At 34.0% G+C, this 18,923-nt stretch overlaps 1 protein-coding gene across 1 annotated transcript in view; it reads right to left on the minus strand.

Annotated features, from left to right (window-relative positions):
* Positions 1-18,923, minus strand: part of LOC111058703 (fibrillin-2) — a 341,293-nt gene that overhangs the window by 40,255 nt on the left and 282,115 nt on the right. The window contains 2 exon segments of the mRNA XM_039435620.1: positions 1,016-1,148; positions 1,952-2,064. Of these exon segments, the coding sequence (XP_039291554.1) occupies positions 1,016-1,148; positions 1,952-2,064 (246 nt within the window).

Consider the following 18,923-nt stretch of genomic DNA (forward strand, 5'->3'; position numbering starts at 1 on the left):
CTTTGTTTATTATATAATTGAAGAGACCATAGAAGCATCTGCTGGACAGGAGAATTCTCCTTTCCACCTCGTTTGGTGTTTCGTTTTTACCATCGACGAGGGAGCCCAGGTATACAAAATCATCTTTAACCTCAAAACAGTTATCATCTATCTGAAGCCTCTCCCCGATGTTGTGGTTCGTTGATGTGAACATGACCTTTGTTTTGTTTTCATTTATGCTGAGGCCCATTTGCGAGGCTGCATTTTTGATATTTTTAAAGGCTTCCTTCATATCATTCACTGATCTTCCAATGATATCAATAATTCATGAGATTCAGAGGATAAATTCTTCATGGTATTGTTGATTGAATAAAACAAAATTTTACTAAAAATGACCAAAAATAACTCAACGAAAATTTATTTTTTGTAAATTGAACAGCTTTCTCAAAAAGTGATATTCTCAAAACATTTTTGTTTTATTCAATCAACAATACCATGAAGAATTTATCCTCTGAATCTCATGGATTTATCTCTTACCGAATTTGAAATGTTGCCCCAAAATTTAAACTTTAGGCGCTCATATCTCAAAAAGTAATGATCGGAAAAAATGTTTTCCTGAGAAAACTTTTTCATTTTGATAATATAACAATCGAAAATCTTTGAAAAATATCACCAGTAGAAAGTCTATTTTCGCATTTGCACAGCCTTAATAATAGCATAGAGGAACAATAGCGTAAATCATAAGTAGATATCCCATGTTATAGGGCATTTATGTCGCAACTTTTACTGTTATCTCAAGCCGATTACTGTTAATTTTTACTGTTTTGTTGGGGTAAGAGTGTATGAACGGCACAATTTGAGAGGCTACCAGCGTCACACAGCTGCATGGGAAAGAACTACGTGAAATATCGGCTTGAGATAACATTAAAAGTTGCGACATAAACGCCCTATACCATGGGATATCTACTTATGCAATCGTTTCTCTATGATAATAGTAGCCTAAGTATGATGTAGATAATATGATAAGTAGGCCTACCCTGACAATGCCGTCCATCGGGGGCGAGCGAGTAGCCATAGGGGCAGATGCAGCGGAAGGAGCCGGGTACATTGTGACAGCGGAAGGCGCACTGGTTGGTCATCTCCACGCACTCGTTCACGTCCTCACACACCTGCACACCAACAAACAAATTACGAGCGCCGTTTTTTGCAACCTTCCATCACATATTACTGTACTGAGGTCCACGTTATAATGGCAGTGTTTGATTAGCAATGGTATTGCTATCCTTGTCTATCATTCAACAAAGCGGATAATAGCGCTATCTCTTTCTCGCTTTGCTCTCTTGCCAGATAGATCGTCTTTCAACATTGTAGAATTAATAATTAATTAACAAAATATTTCATCTTAATTATGAAATTATTATTATTATCAAACGAGAATCCAAATTAAATGCTGTAATTCACCCCGAAGACTTCTGCTACTGCAAATATTGACAACAGAGTAAACAGCTATAGTATAACATATAATTTTTGAATAGAAGCGCTCATCGAATTTCCATCTATCTTTTTACCAATCTACAACAGTCTCCAATTTATTGAAGGGTTCCCATACATATGACTTACTCTGTATATACAGTTGTATCATAGAGAAACAATAGCGTAAGTAGATATCCGATGGTATAGGGCGTTTATGTCGCAACTTTTACTGTTATCTCAAGCCGATTACTGTTGATTATTGTCAATTTTTACTGTTTTGACCGGGTAAGAGTCTATGAACGGCACAATATGAGAGATTACCAGGGTCATAAAGCTTCACGGGAAAGAACTGCTTGGACTATAGGCTTGAGATAACATTAAAAGTTGCGACATAAACGCCCTATACCATGGGATATCTACTTACGCTATTGTTTCTCTATGGTTGTATCTAATGCATGTGATACAGTTGATATCAAAATTCTGGGCTATATATATATACCTGCATGGGTCCAGCAGTGAATCCTTCACTACAAGAGCACTCAAAACCTCCATCCAAGTTAGTACACGTTCCATTGCCGCATATGTTGGTACCACTGTTACATTCATTATCATCTAAAAAGAAGTAAAACAAAATAAATATTTGAATATTAAATAAAAATGTAAATGATCTTAATAGTATGTCTTAAGCATAAAAAATACAAGTATTTATCAATTTAATTATTCAATTATATACATATTATTTTATTATATTATATAGTCCCCTTGTCTAGCAGAATTATAGTAGCAGCAATGTTTTACATACGCTGCCAGTTAGGCTCAACTCACACTTAAGCGACTCAAGTCGAGACGAGACTAAGACTCCAGTCTCTTCTCGAGGCAGCATGTATTTCAAATGATGACACTCAGACCAGTTGACTCTAATCTCCGCGACCTCGCGACTGTGAGACTGAGTCGAGCGTCGACTCGACATGTTGGTCGAGCCTCGACTTGAGTTGCTTAGTACCGTGTATTTTTAATGAAGGTGAGGTTATGTTTCATGAAAGTGTGGTTTATCATTCCAGATAAGACAATAATACGAATTAGATGAGACAATATATCTATATAAATAAAAATCGAGCCTCAAATTTTGACATTCAATAACATTTTTATGTGTGCACCAATTTTGATGATTTTTTATTAGTTATGTTCGTTATGTTCAGGATCAGGTTTATGGCCTATCAAAGTTTAGTTTAGTTTAGTTCAATTTTCGTCATGTAACACTACATAATCAAGCAAAGCTTGATAGTATATGACACGTCAAAGAGTATTGAATACAATACTCAAAAAAAGTAATCATAAAATAGAGAAAAAAAGAAGAAAATCAGAACATACAAAATAGTTGAAAATATATGCTAGCAAAAAATACCTACACGCGCCAACAGTTGAAGCTTTCCTCCAAACTGTACAGAGATGCATTGATCAATTTAGCTTTTAATGCATTCTTAAACCTTTTTGGGCTCTCAATACATTTTATTTCAATAGGAAGAGAGTTATAAGCTCTTAATCCGCTATAATGTGGCCCTTTCTCTAAGCTTGCTGTTCTGTGTTGCGGGTGCTGAAGATGAACTATCTGGTTTCTAGTATTGTAACTATGATGGATGTGACTCTCTCTTAATATCTTATGTCATAGTTGCAATTTCGAGGAAGTACAGTGCAGGAACTGTTAAAATTCTAAGTCTTCTGAAAGAGTTTTTACAAGATTCATAAGGCTTCAAGTTGTCGACAATTCTGAAGGCTTTTTTTTGCTTTTTGAAGACAGAATTGAGATTATTTTTTCAAATTTGTAATCCGACTTCAGAACTTTTTCCTGCGGTCCTTCAAAGTTTACATGTAATCCTTAGGGGAGAAGATTTATGAGCTGGTCATACACAGAAATAAAAATCAGCTGTTATATACATTGCGTCATACAACAGCCTTCGGTAGACAGTTAGACAAGAGTGTGTGCTGCTCCATAACCGCCCATGTATTTTATTCTAAACGCCCCGACTAAAAACAAAATTACTGTTCTGTGTGTAACCATCCAGCAGTGCGGCCTCAGTTTAGAGGCTTACATGCTCTAAAGACATTGATTTGTTTCGAATAATTGTGCTGTCTTCGGTGTTCAGAATTAATTGATTTTCAGTAAATTATTTATTTGCAGTTGGAAAATTATCTATATAAATACAATGCCGCATCGCGCCTCAGATGTGCATCCAGCTAAAATTTGTCATTAGATGCATTAAACTATTTGGCGGTACGAAGTTCATCGGGCCAGTTAGTTCATAATAACATTATTATAACATTTGTTACATGCAAATTTGTAAAGAATAATTAGATCTTATATTTTTGATGAAGTATGGTTAGAAAATAGAGTAGCATGGAACTGAAGTAGTGACAATGAGCGAGAAAGTCGTAAGGTCGAGAGACTGGAGTCGTACGATTTGAGTCGAGGTAGTGTGAGTTGAGCCTCAGAGTTAAGATTGTAAGAATTGAAAATGACTCTGATGTAATAACATAAGTAGATAGAATTAAATAATAAGGTAGTCCTAGTGCTATTTTTCTTCCAAATTCTGGACATGACAAAGTCCAAAATAAGTGATGGCGTGACAAGGAGGGAGAAACAGAAACAAAGAGAGAGTGTGAGAGAGGGAGAGAGAGGAATGATAAAAGAAATGACAAAAACAGTTGAAAATACCGGAGGAAAATTAAATCTTTCACGCACCATTTTTATACAATTTGTTCAAAATAATCATGCAAATTATAATATATAAAAACTACAGTAGATCATATATATATTCCAGAAATATACATTTGACATTTTCTAAGCAAGAGTTGCACAATAAATTAGCAATAATACTTATTTGCCATCATTGAGGAATTTCACCATAGTTACAAGTTTTTTTCAACTAAATTTCAAAATGGAATTACAAGGGCTCTTCAGAAAAAAACAAACGTTTAGAAATAATATGAAAACATTGAATGAGACAATAATTGAATGTTGTAACAGCTGTGCTTAGTGGACAGTGTGTATTTTTGGCTTCAAAGTTTTCTGAGATAACTACATTATTATTCAAAGTGCGGTGATATTAAGTGCAATATTTGACATTTTAATCATTCTAAATTTGAAATTTCTAGCTCATATATATTTTTGGACAGAAATTAAACTTCAATTTTCCACATTGAGATCATAACCTACTGTTTTACTTTCCTTGCCCTATTACCATAGGTAAGGAAGTATTGCTTTCCGAAAAAATTAAGGTACCCCAATTTCCAAATTTCTATACGTTTCAAGGTCCCCTGAGTCCAAAAAAGTGGTTTTTGGGTATTGGTCTGTATGTGTGTGTGTGTGTGTGTGTGTGTGTGTGTGTGTGTGTGTGTGTGTGTGTGTGTGTGTGTGTGTATATGTGCGTCTTTGTACACAATATCTCATCTCCCAATTAACGGAATGACTTAACATTTGGAACTTAAGGTCCTTCCCCTATAAGGATCCGACACGAACAATTTCGAACAAATCCAATTCAAGATGGCGGCTAAAATGGTGAAAATGTTGTCAAAAACAAGGGTTTTTGCGATTTTCTATATATATATATATATAATTAAAACAGGAGACACGATATAAATAGATTGAAAACACTTAAAAACTTACATTAGAAATGGGGGAAATTTTCGGAGACTGTGTCTCCTTTCTCAACCGAGAAGACTGCAGTTTTGAATCCAACGGTTGTGTGACCACAGAGTACGCACGGAGCCTCAATTGTAGCAGCAGAAACCACAGATTACGCGGTGCAGACGGATGGAGAGAAAAAGGGTACAGATTCAGGAGATATTGTGGGGTATTTAGGTGGCGGTTACAAACGGGATATTTAAGATTTGAGTGAGTTATGAATAAGGAATTATTATATTCTTTATTTCCTTTCCTTATTCATAACTCACTCAAATCTTGAATATCCCGTTTGTAACCGCCACCTAAATACCCCACAATGTCTCCTGAATCTGTACCCTTTTTCTCTCCATCCGTCTGCACCACGTAATCTGTGGTTTCTGCTGCTACAATTGAGGCTCCGTGCGTACTCTGTGGTCACAACCGTTGGATTCAAAACTGCAGTCTTCTCGGTTGAGAAAGGAGACACAGTCTCCGAAAATTTCCCCCATTTCTAATGTAAGTTTCTAAGTGTTTTCAATCTATTTATATCGTGTCTCCTGTTTTAATTTATATTACAAACTTTAAAGTGTCTTCTATATATATATATATATATATATATATATATTATATATATATATATATATATATATATATATATATCCCGCTATCATTTTGGCATCTTCTCATAATGCCTACATTTTGGGGCATCCCCACAAAATTGAGGAGTATATTGGGGTTTTGTATGTGTTCCACTTCGATTTTTTACTTAGGTCTATTGAAAATCTTGAAAATAAAAATTGATTTTTCTCTATCCACCCCGTCAGCAATTCCAGCTCCTTTCACTATGAAGACAGAGGTGCGTCCGGCGCATATACTTTGCCGACAATCTGAAGCCCGGTTTAATATACAGTACTTGAAATTTTCACATTGCAGCGTTTTCAGCGTCCGGCCGTGTTGCCAGTTTTCAGAGCTGCTTAAATAGAACCGTAGCCATCGTGTCTCCGTGCAATAACAGTCAACCAGTTATCAGATCTGATAGAAAAATGTAAATATAGTGAATCTAAAAACAGTTCCAATGCACTACCTGATAAATTAACTCCATGGATTTCAGATTATTTATTTAGAGGTATTGATAGGAGAAAAAAATTGTACAAATTGATGATTTTAAGACCATATGATGTAAATCTTAAAGAGTATTACAAATCATTCAGAAACAGGTTGAAATCTGGTTTGAGAAAAGCTAAGGAAGAGTACTACATGAATAAATTTGATGATTGTTCTGGTAATGTGAGGAATCAATGGAGAATAGTAAATAGATTGATAGAGGAACGAGAACTCAAGGTAGAAGTTACTAGCTTAGTAGTAAATTCGCAGACTTTCACGGACAAAGAACATATTTCTAAAGAATTCAATTCATTTTTTATTAACGTTTCTCGACAGTTACGAAACTCAGTTATTTTTACAGAATATCACGAAGGAATTTAAATTGAAATTGAAATTCTTTATTCTCCAAAAAAGATTAACAATACATCTGTATGTAAAAAATAAAAATACATTCCATTGGAGGCTCCTCTTATGGGCACATGCCTGTGAGAGAGGAGCGAGTTGTCTAGTAGCATCCAATATACATAATCTTAAATTTAACTATTCATAGCTATGAAAAATATGACTATAAATACAATAAAAATAGAAAAAAATTATTTAAGAAAGAATAGAACTAGTGTAACAAATAAAACAAAACTCAATCTGGAGAGAGGTATTATTATGAATGAAAATAAAATAAACCAAAACTAAAAACGAAGTGGGGAGCACGGTGAGATCGACGAACAAAATAAAATCGTAAAAAAGATACAATAATTGTTGAAAACCTGCTTTTTTGACCAAGGATCGAGAACACTCACATCCAACAAGCGTACTCATTCACTCATCAGTCACTCACCCTCAATGTTTAGGCAATATAGGGTCTACAATTATTAGCCAAAAAAAGGTACAATCATCGGAAAGAGTAAGGTGATACTAAAATACCTTCCTGCTCCTCTGGGTTTAGGGAAGTCACCCAATCGTTGACTATTTTTTTATAGTGACTTATTCTCAAATTGACAGGATTTTTCAAATAGACGGGCAGTTTTTGAAAAAGGAAATGCATTTTATAATGTGACGAAGTGGAGGAGAAAGTTCTAGTAAGTCTGGGGTTGACGATACCGATATTTACAGCTGTTCTTGTGTTATAATTGTGAATGATATTAGAAAATATAGCTACTTTGTGTTTGAATATATACAAGGTTAGGGTTCTTATGTATAATTGTTGTAGTCTACATTTAATACCTTAAATTCTTCAAAGAGATAATCTGATATGTTTCTGAACAGTTGATAAAGGAGCCAATGTAGTTTTGAATGTACCACCCCAAGCTATAATACCATACTGTAAGATGGACTGACTGTAAGCAAAATAAACTTGTTTTATTATAGTGGGTGTAAGGATTCCGCTTAATGATGCAAATACATAAATAAATTTTCGGAGCCTATTTCTGAGGAAGTGTATATGATTGCTCCATTTCAGCCGACAATCAAATATCACGCCGAGGTATTTATACTCATATACTCGTTCAATACACTCACACTGACATTGTGTATAATTATTCTGTGCGCCACAGGTGTGTAATTTCAGTTCTAGACCGATTGGATCACCATTGGCTCTAATGGAAATAGGTAGGTATTTCGTCTTGCTGATATTGATGGTTAGTCGATTATCATCAAACCAGTCCTTCACAACACCCAATCCTACCTCAGCTGCGTGAAAAACCTCATCCCAGTTGTTTCCCTCAAAAAGCGACGCGGTATCGTCTGCATACAAATATATATGACTATTATCAATATTTACCTTACTCAGGTTATTTATATAAATTAAAAACAGTATTGGGCCCTGAGTGCTACCCTGAATCACTCCAAAGTGGTTGGAGTGACCTCCAATGAAGGTCAGAAGAACTTTTTTGTTAACAGAAATTAAATTATGTATTTCATTGGTTAAGAGGAAAAGGTTGTCATTAAGATTTTTGTCCTTTCTGAAACCAAATGGATTCTCAAATAGAATGTTATTATTTATCAAGTATTTCTCTAATTGATGCCTAACTGCTTTCTCGATGACTTTGGATATGACACTGACTAAATTGATAGGTCGGTAACTAACAAAATGACTTTTAGGGCCAGACTTATGTATGGGAACGACTTTTCCAACTTTTAAGTTTTTAGTGAAGACTCCTTGCAAAAAGCTACAATTAATTATATGAAGTAATGGTATTTTCAAAGAATTAATATTTTTCTTAATTAACGAAGCTGGAATTTTATCAATGCCCGGCGCAGATCCACCTTTAAGATCACCTATAATTCTTATTAATTCCACATCACAAACAGGCAACAGTTCAAAATTCAAATCCACACTGAAATCCGCATCATTTACTGGTCCTTCAGCAATATTGGGTATGGCCCCAGCAAGATTAGCACCTACATTTACATAATAATTGTTGAAATTATTAGCAACATTTCCTATTTCACCAGGTTCCAAATTATCATTACCTCTATTGTTTAAATAGGGAATCTGTCGGCATTTTTACCTAATCCAGTGATTTCTTTAATACTACTCCAAAGTTTTTTGCTATCACTGCCAGCATTGGCTACTTTTTTCGAAAATAAGTCTCTTTGGCTCTCTTTAATAACTTAGTAAGGTGATTTCTGTATTGTTTGGATTGTTCTCTTAGAGTAGCATTGAAAGGCTGTTGTTTTAATTTTTTGCTTAATTTATTTCTCTGACGGATGCATTTAAGTAAACCAATAGAGATCCACGGTTTAATTTTGAAGTTTTTAGTTGAAATAGTTTTAGTTTCTGTGGCCTGAGAAATAATTTGTTTGAGTTTGTTAATAAAAATTTCGCAACTGGAATTCACATCTGGTGTACTTGTTACATCGGACCAATCACAATCAGCAATGAGCTGAGAAACTAGATCTTCATCTAAAACTGTAACCCGTCGATTGTGATTAAATTGAGACTGTTTTTTATTATTTAACATTTGAATTTGGCATACGGTAAAATCATGATCAGTCATGCTGCATCTGATTACGGCTGACCTTATAGTATTAGTATTCTTTACATCTGTGAAAACATGATCAAGGCAGGCGGCTGTCATGTCAGTAATCCTGGTAGGTACGTTTATGCATCTGACAAAGCCAGCAGCATAGAGAACATCCAGGTACCGCTCCGCCGTGTGATCAGGTAGGTATTTCACGAGGCAAAATACAACAATTAATATCACCCATTATAAAATGTGTACAGTTTCGATTCCTGTTAATGATGTAAGTCTCAAGATCATTAATAAAAGGTTCTATGTCAGCAGAGGGGCTTCTGTAGATTGCTATCAAACAGAAACGTTCGGCATTGAGAGAAAGGTTCAATTTCACACATGACGCACCATCATGACTTACATCCCCCTGGCACACAGCAAAACATTTATTAACATAAGACTATCACTCCATCGTTCTGATTTCGACTATTCTTATTTAAAAATACATCATATCCTTCCATATTCACTGTCACGCAGCTACCATCATTATAGTAAGAACTATAATGTCAAATTTTTTATTGTAACTGTTCAGAATCACTATCAATTCATCTATATGTTTATTATAGCTTCTTATATTCAAGCTTAAAAAACTAATGTTCCCAATCTCACCCTGCTCCCCAGTAAAAAAATTAAACAAACTAAAATCTTCAAAAATGCTAGTATACACGTCTCTCATATCAACTAAATTATCAACGAAATCATCCACTAAGACCAAAAGAAAAAAAAAAGTAAAAGTAAGATTCCCGCTTCACTTGTAGTAAGTTTTAAAAATAATAGCTGGTCTAAAAAGCAATAAAGCCCCTGGGATTGACAACATTAATAGTTATATTGTGAAAAAATTGCCATTCATATTGCTGGAGCTCTGAGTGAACTTTTCAATTGGAGCATGAAGACTGGTGAATTTCCTGAATGTTTGAAGAATCCAATTGTGATCCCAATCTTCAAGCATGGTAACAGAGAAGAATTGAATTGTTACAGCCCAATATCGCTGTTGCCTGTTTTTGCCAAGATTTTCGAAAAGATAATAAAAATACAATTAATATTTTTTCTCAAAAGATTTGATTTTTTAGTAAAATTCAATTTGGTTTTAGAGAGGGCTTGAGTATTGAAGATGGTCTGGTTACATTTCTTGAGGATATTTATAATAGTATTGATGAAGGTGAAAAATGTTTAGCCCTGTATGTAGATCACTGAAGCATTCGATACACTCAATATAATTGGAAAGTTGTATGCAGCAGGAGTACGAGGTTTACCTTATAAATGGTTTGAAAGTTATCTCACAAACAGAAAGCAGTGTGTAAGAATTGTTGGATGTTATAGTAATATTGAAAACATTGTATATGGAGTGCTTCAGGGTTCTGTATTAGGGCCTATTCTATTTCTTGTGTATATCAATGATCTATGTAATGCTGAACTAGATGAGAAATTGACTGCTTTTGCAGATGATACAGCACTTACATATTCAGGAATTCATTGTGACGCATTATATGTGAAAATGAGTGCCGACTTGAGAGTCTTAAACTACTGGTTTAGTAAGAATTACATGGTAGTCTAATGAGTGAAAAAAACTAAATATATGATTTTCAACCTAAGAGGAGATCTATTCTTCAATACACCATTGTCGTATCACCGTTACTCATGCGCTGCTTTAGATAACTGCAACTGCCCGACAATTGAGACTGTGAGCAATACTAAATACCTTGGTCTAGTTATTGACTCAAATCTATCTTGGAAGAAACATGTAGCTAAATTAAAAAAAGAGTTCTGTAGAGGGATTAGGAGTTTTTACATGTTGAGAGAGCTGTGCCCCACTGGTGTGATGATAAATGCTTATCATGCTCTCATTAGTTCCAGGATGAGTTATGGGCTCGTATTATGGGGTGGGACTTATGTCTCAACACTTTATCCCATAATAATTTTCCAAAAGTCCTTCATTCGTATTATAACCAGAACACCTAGAACTGATCATTCATGGCCGATATTTGTTCATCTCGAAATACTTCCAATAAGAAATCTTTATGTTTATAAGGTATTGAAGCTTTTTTTTCTTAGGAGTTTGAATGAAAATCTCATTAGAGATGTGAGATACAACTTTAGACGGTTTATGGTTCAGGTTCCACAATCGAATCTAACGATATTTCAACATTCATATTATTTTATTGGTCCTAGATTGTTCAATCTAGTGTCACAATATCTAAATTGCCAGGAACTTTCACATTAATTTCTGAAATGTTTGAAAAACTACCTGCTCAGTGTTAATGATTGTGAATCATTTCTGAAAATTGTAAGATGATATTCTCAAATAAGAAATTTCATCATTTATTATTAGACTATTAAACCCTAAATAATAATCTAATTAACGTATCCTTTCTTAGAGTATGCATTTTGCATTGTAAATTTTCTATTTTTGGTTTTATCTCTGTATGCCTTTTATTTTTCATAATGTAATTACTTCATCCTTGTTTTCATCTGATGGGCTACCATAGCAGAAAAAATGTATTTTCTTTTAAGTTATGATTTATTATGCCAAGTTTATTTATAACCTTACTCCTCTGAGCATTCTTAGTTGTTTTATTAGGAGTAGTACACCCCAATCGGGCTTATGCCTAGGGTTGTCCACTTTTATTTCACATTTTTATATCTTTCTTTTTTATTCTGTATTATGTTTGTTTGTGAAATAAATAAATTAATTGATTGATTGTTTTGACAAGCCCCAACATAACTTGTGTTTATCATCAAGCACAACACCAAGATATTTTATGGAGTCGGACTGTATTACAATGTCGCATTCACAGTTTCTTCTCTTATCACAAGCACCATTATGAAATTTCAATTGTGATTGAAACTGCCAGGCGTTAGACATGGAGAAAAGCAAATATTTAGTTTTTGATACATTGAGAGCGAGCCCATTGAAATTGAACCACACAAGCAATCTATTTAAATCTTCCTGAATCTTAATATAAAGATTTTCACTATCTTGGCTACAATATGAGAAAGCTGTATTATCAGCAAATGAAACGGGGGGATCCATTGAAGTTGCCCTGAAAAAGGTCATTTATGAAAATTAAAAATAGCACAGGACCCAAAACTGAGCCCTGTGGCACTCCATATTCAACATTCAGGATCTCACTCTTAGCATTCCCACTCACTACATACTGTGATCGACCACTCAAATATGAGGCAAACCAATTGTGCGCCACACCTCTTATGCCCGCTCTGTACAATTTCTCAAGTAATACAGAGTGGTTCACTGTATCGAACGCTTTCTTTATGTCGAGAAAAAGACCAGCAACACAGAGTGTAGTTTTAGAGTTAAGACTAACATATATAGTAGCCATAAAGCTTTCAAGAGCCATCTCAGTACTGAAGCCCTCTCGGAAGCCAAACTGGCGACTGTAGAAAAAATTGTTCATGTTTAGAAATTTTAACAATCTTTTTTTTTATTATTTTCTCTAATAATTCAGAAAACACTGAAACCAAAGAGATAGGTCTATAATTGCCCAGAATGGAATGAGAGCCATTCTTGAAAATAGGTATTACCTTGGCCAACTTTAGTCCATTTGGAAATTGACCACTAGATAAACTAAAATTAAAAATATGTACAAGAATTGGTACAATAGCCACAGCAACATGTTTTAGAATTTTTGCAGTGATTCCATCATTCCCAGAGGCTTTACCATTTCTTAGATCCAATTTTATTTGTGAAAGTTCATTGTAAGTTACAGGCTCAAAAAAGATAGATCTTGGACATTGTCTCACCCTAAACATATCTCTATACTCCTCCCAAGTTATTTTGTCATTTTCTATCATTGTTGCCACTTCTTTGGGCACATTAACAAAAAAGTTATTGAAGAGATCAGCTAATTCACTTTCATCAGTAATAATCCTGTCTCCATTTTCAATCTTCATGTTATTTTACTTTTTTTTATTGGGATTACCACATAATTTATTGAGAATTGACCATTTTTGACGTGATGGTAGCTCGTTAATTGAAGAGTGATATTTGTTTTTTCTAATTGTACCCAGAATTTTTTGGAATAAGCTTTCAAATTCGTTTTTAATCTGCAATTTTCTGGATTTCTTTTAGATATTTTAGCTAGGTTATCACGGGTGACAATTGCTGAACACAACCCATCAGATATCCAAGGTTTCAATTTACGTATGGGTCGTTTTGTTTGTTCTGATATCAGTAGATTGAGTTGAATTGACAATGAAGAGATTAAAAGTTTCTATGAATTTATCAAATTTGTAGTTGATATCATTACTACTAATAACATCATACCAATCATGATGAATCAATAAATCATATATATGATTTACATACATACCAATCATATATATGATATACATACCAATCATGATGAATCAATAAATCATATATATAGCATCATAATCTATAAATGACTTACCCTCTTATTGGCAATTGTTATTATTTCGCATGGTATTATTTTTACTGAGAGTTACAGCAACGGCTTTATGATCGCTTATCGATGTCTCTATAACTGCGCCATTCAAAAAATGGGAATAATCCTGTGATCTGATAAATATATGGTCGATACAAGTTGAGGATGTATCAGTAACCCTAGTACTTATGTTGATTACTTGCTCATAACCTAACGAGCTCAAAATTTCCAAATAGCTGGCAGCTTTATTATCATTATAATCAAGTATATTGATGTTAATATCACCTATAATAATAGAGTCACTCTGTGGCAGACTCTCCAAGGTAGAATTAAAACTGGCAAGGAAGCGCTCAGAATCAAAACCATGCCAGCGATACAGGCATACAATATTGAATTTGAAGTTTGAATAATCACATTCCAGAGTAATAATATCAGCACCCTCCATGAGACTATCCCTAATCGTACAAGAGAAATCAACCAAATCGTTAGAATAATAAACAATCAAACCAGTGGCTCTGGTGGAGAAAACAAAAATATTTGAATGCTGGTTGTATCCATCAATATAGAACTGTGAAGCCTCTCCACTTGTATTCAACCACACCTCTGACAACACGATAACAGCAGGTTTATTTTTCCAACTGCTTATAAGGGTCAAAAAATAATCAAAATTACTATTAACACCTTGTATGTTGTGATGCAGAACAGTAATGTTCGAAGACACAGAAATTTGAGAGTCATTCACCTCATCTATACTTCTAAGTAGTAAACAAGTTTCACTATCAGTTTCTTGCATACAATGAAATTGGCAAATTATACATTAAGTTATTGTACACATGAGATAAGAATAATTCAATCTTAATAGAAAAGAATTTAACAAAATTCACACGCACATTCACACAAACAAAAATAAAATAGTGACTCATTAGAATGACAATAAAACGTGGATTTTTCTCAAGTCTCCGTAATAATTGAAAAAGTTTTTCTAAAATTGAAGGAGACTACATTTTTGTGTCGAAAGATTATATGCAATTGCATATGAGTTGAAGTTAAAAGCTTGTTAGAATATTATATATTATAAAAAATATGAATTAATGCAATAAGATAGGAACATTTAAAAAAGTAAAAAAAGAGAGAGGTAGTCTTTTTACAATGGCAAAGGAATATTAGTTTACAAAACAGAAAAAAAGAAAATTCTCTATCTAAATCTTGTGATAAGAAGATAGATACAAAAATCACAAGAAAAACAACATATAATAAAAAAAAATTCACTTTTCTTTTGGTAATAATTATTATTTTTATACATTTCAATAGAATCTGAAAACATGGAAACAAAATTGAAATGTTAGATTGAACGGAACCATCATTCGAAAATCGAAATAATAAGTTAAATGGAAATGAAATAGTATTATGAGACTCATTCTTCGTATTCGAAAAGTTCTTGAAATAGAATTAGACCACTCAATTTTCAGTCTATGTTTCAAATTTCTTCTTCAGGTCATCCAAATCACTATAACTATTGATAGCATGGACTCTATCACCGTCACCCTTCCGCACTAGTATTTTACAGTTCTGTATCCAAACATACTACTTAACACTATGGGATTTTTTCATTGCTCGAGCTTCATTAAACAATTGCCTATTAGCTTTAGTTAGTGATGGATTGATAAAAATAGGATTCTGAGATTCGAATCCCAAATCGCAAGCTTCCAAACCTCTGACCTTTTTGCCAAGTTCTAACACAGCAAGAGCATCAGTACGTCTTACAAATTCCACTATAATACTGCTGCTACTATCCTTTTTAGATGGGAGAGGGTGCATCATATCAATCATATCAGGTGAGAATTCGTATTTGAGGAAAGCAAACAGTTTTTTCAATACCGCAGACAAATCCCCTTTATTAATCGGCAAGCCAGTTATTTCTAAGCTATTTTTCCTACTATACTGTAGAGAGTCATTTAACTCGGATTTAAGCTTGTCGTTATCGCGTTTAAGATTAGTAATTTCTACACTCAGGTTGTCCAATTGTTCTGTATGATTTGATAAAGCTAAGTCATGGTTTATCAAATCTCGGCAAATGTCTTCGACGGACACAATAATAGATTTTTGTTCTTCATTCACACTTTTTATTTCATTAAATATAGTCGCTAATTTGTCATCCAAAGAAAGAGAAAGGAATTTGTTTACATTTATCTGAGATGTTTTTATCACTATCGCTGTCCGATCGTAGGCCTGACCTTACCACTTTATCATTCTTGCCCATGATTCGAAATTATAAAAGCTTTACTACTATAAAACAGAAAAATACCTGTCAGTAAAAACGCTTAAATAATGATTTTGATTTTTGCCTGATATATCACTCAAACACAAAAGCTCACTTGATTTTTGAGATGTCCACAGAAAACTACATATGATTGCTAACTTTCACCACAAATCACCATAGAAATCCTTCACAGAAATGACTTTCTTACGGAGACTTCAAAAGCACGTCTACTCACTCATCGAGTCAAAACAGACACTGATTTTCGACCCTAGGTGCGAAATATACTATTACACAAGTGATAGAACATTTCTATCGTTGAGGCAGGCGGCAGTAACAATAAAAGGAAAATTTTAAAGCTTCAGCCAGCAAAAATTGAAGAATTCTGATAATGTAAGCATATGCTGTCAGTTTTTTAACTTGACGTTTCTCAAATTATGTGTACGTTTGTAATATTATTAGTTTTATAAATTGATTGTGCTGTTATTAATGAGATACAAAATTACATCCTTCTTAGAGTAATCACGAATATTTGGAGTAAGTCTGTTGAATGAGTAGGGAATTACATAATATAGGGATCTCTTACCATAAATATTATTGAATCTGGGTACTACATATATTGACGGAGATCTTAAATTGTAGGGTGAGGGAGGAGCAAGGAGTCTATAGTATAAATTTTCTTTGTGGAGTATTAAGCTGAGGCCATGATTCTAGTTTGGAGTTTAGAATTATTGATAGAAAACATTTTTTTAACAATTTTCTCTTTTAATCTGATGATTAAAATCGCAAAAAAATATTATTGAAAAGATTTCTAGAATCATGAAAAGTGAGAAATGAAGTTTATAGGGAGTCAGCATTATGGTAGTTTATTTTGTTAATTTCAACACACCGACTTTTCGCCAACACGACAGCACAGAATGTTCTCTGATGGGTTGATTGGATTGGCGTATCAACGGCAGCTAGACCTGATAACAGCGCTCACATTCCGGGACGACACGTCACGGTACGATAGGACAGAAAGCTCTATGTTTATTTAGGATTTTTTCTAGACATTTAAAATTGATAAATTATTTATCAATTTTTGAGGAAACATAACAACAGGTAAATGTAACTAACTGAGCGCGAGGTCTACTGTTAATAGAACTACTAGTATTATGCAAGTTCACTTAGGGCCGGTTCCCAAGGTCGGGATTCAGATAAGTTCTAGACAGCTGTAATCAGAAAATTGGCTTTCCAAAACGGGGCGTAGTCGCAGTCCACGTTCAAATCAAATTTCAAAAAACTAGTAAATTGGACACGAAATAAAATAAAGAGAAAATAGTGCAAAGTTTCAGCTATTTCGATTTATTAGGAATGTTTAATTTCGTCAAGGAAAAACATTCCCAATTATAGAAATGAGAAAATAAAGATTATCATAAAAACTGTGACTATTAGTCCAGGCAACGAATGCTCAAATAAAGGTATAGAAGGGAAAGTTTGGAACACAATTTTCAACTCCACAGGTTTTTTAAGGATTAACATATCAAAAGTCCTCACCCCTACCCCCTGTGCTAGAGGGGTGGGGGTGGTTTGAAAGTACCATTGTTTTATTTTTGGCATATATCTCGGAAACTATGCACTGTATGAACATTTATATTCTATGCAAAATTGAAGCTTACAAAATTACCAACAAGTTTTGTCCTTTACATTTTTCCCATATCTCTCATAGTTTCTGAGATATCCGCTCTTGAAGGTGAGAAATTTTTTGAAAAAAAACTTTTGCCTCCAATTTTTACTTTCCTTGCCCTATTACCATAGGTAAAGAAATAAAGAAAGTATTGCTTTCCGAAAAAAATTAAGGTACCCCAATTTCTATATTTCTATACGTTTCAAGGTCCCCTGAGTCCAAAAAAGTGGTTTTTGGGTATTGGTCTGTATATGTGTGTGTGTGTGTGTGTGTGTGTGTGTGTGTGTGTATATATATATATATATATATATATATATATATATATATATATATATATATATATATATATATATATGAGTGTATGTGCGTCTGTGTACATGATATCTCGTCACCCAATCAACGGAATTACTTGAAATTTGGAACTACAATTTCAATCAAATGCAATTAAAGATGGCGGCTAAAATTGCGATAATGTTGTCAAAAACAGGGTTTTTCGCGATCTTCTCGAAAACGGCTCCAACGATTTTGATCAAATTTATACCTATAATAGCCATTGATAAGCTCTATCAACTGCCGCAAGTCCTATATCTGTAAAAATTTCAGGAGCTTTGCCCCATCTATGTAAAGTTTGATTTTAGATTCCCAATTATCAGTCTTCAGATATAATTCAAACACAAAATTTCAAATGGAAAGGATTGGGCATGAAAATCTCTACAATTGATGTTCAGTAACATTTTCATCTAAGAATGGAAATAAGCTGAAAATTCGAGAAAATGTGATTATCCAATTGCAAACTGTTGGCAACTATTGATTCTATTAAATCATTTACTATGAAGAGATAGCAGACCTCGTGTGTCTCTACCGTTATAGTCTTGTCAGCAGCTGGCTCAGATCTTAGAATAGTAGACTTGAGATGCGCATATACACTAGCGTCAGATGATCAATTTTCATAATGGCAAGGAAAGTTGTGTGAGTGCGCCACACCACATTTTTTAATCTTATCGACCTTATAATTTTTGAACGATTGATGAAAAAAATCCGTGCTGATTATGAGCTGATAGAGCATTAAATTATCTTTAATTTGATGTATATTTTCACTATTTTACGCATTTCCCTACGACTGTTGCAGGAGTTCTAGTGTTGAGAGTGAAATTTTCTATTCAGCAACAATAGATCAGTTGACAATGGGATTTGGAGGGAATGTTTGGAACAAAATTTTCGACTTCGCAGCTTTGTTGAGACTAGTTTGGAGGTGAGCATATCAAAAATCCCAACCCCTACATCATGTGCTGAAGGGATGAGGGTGGTTTGAAAGTTGCATTTTCCAAAACTAAAACTGCTGCAACAGTCGAATGGGAATGCGTGAAAT

This window comes from Nilaparvata lugens, chromosome 9 (assembly GCF_014356525.2).
Source record: "Nilaparvata lugens isolate BPH chromosome 9, ASM1435652v1, whole genome shotgun sequence".
Classification (NCBI taxonomy): Eukaryota; Metazoa; Arthropoda; class Insecta; order Hemiptera; family Delphacidae; genus Nilaparvata; species Nilaparvata lugens.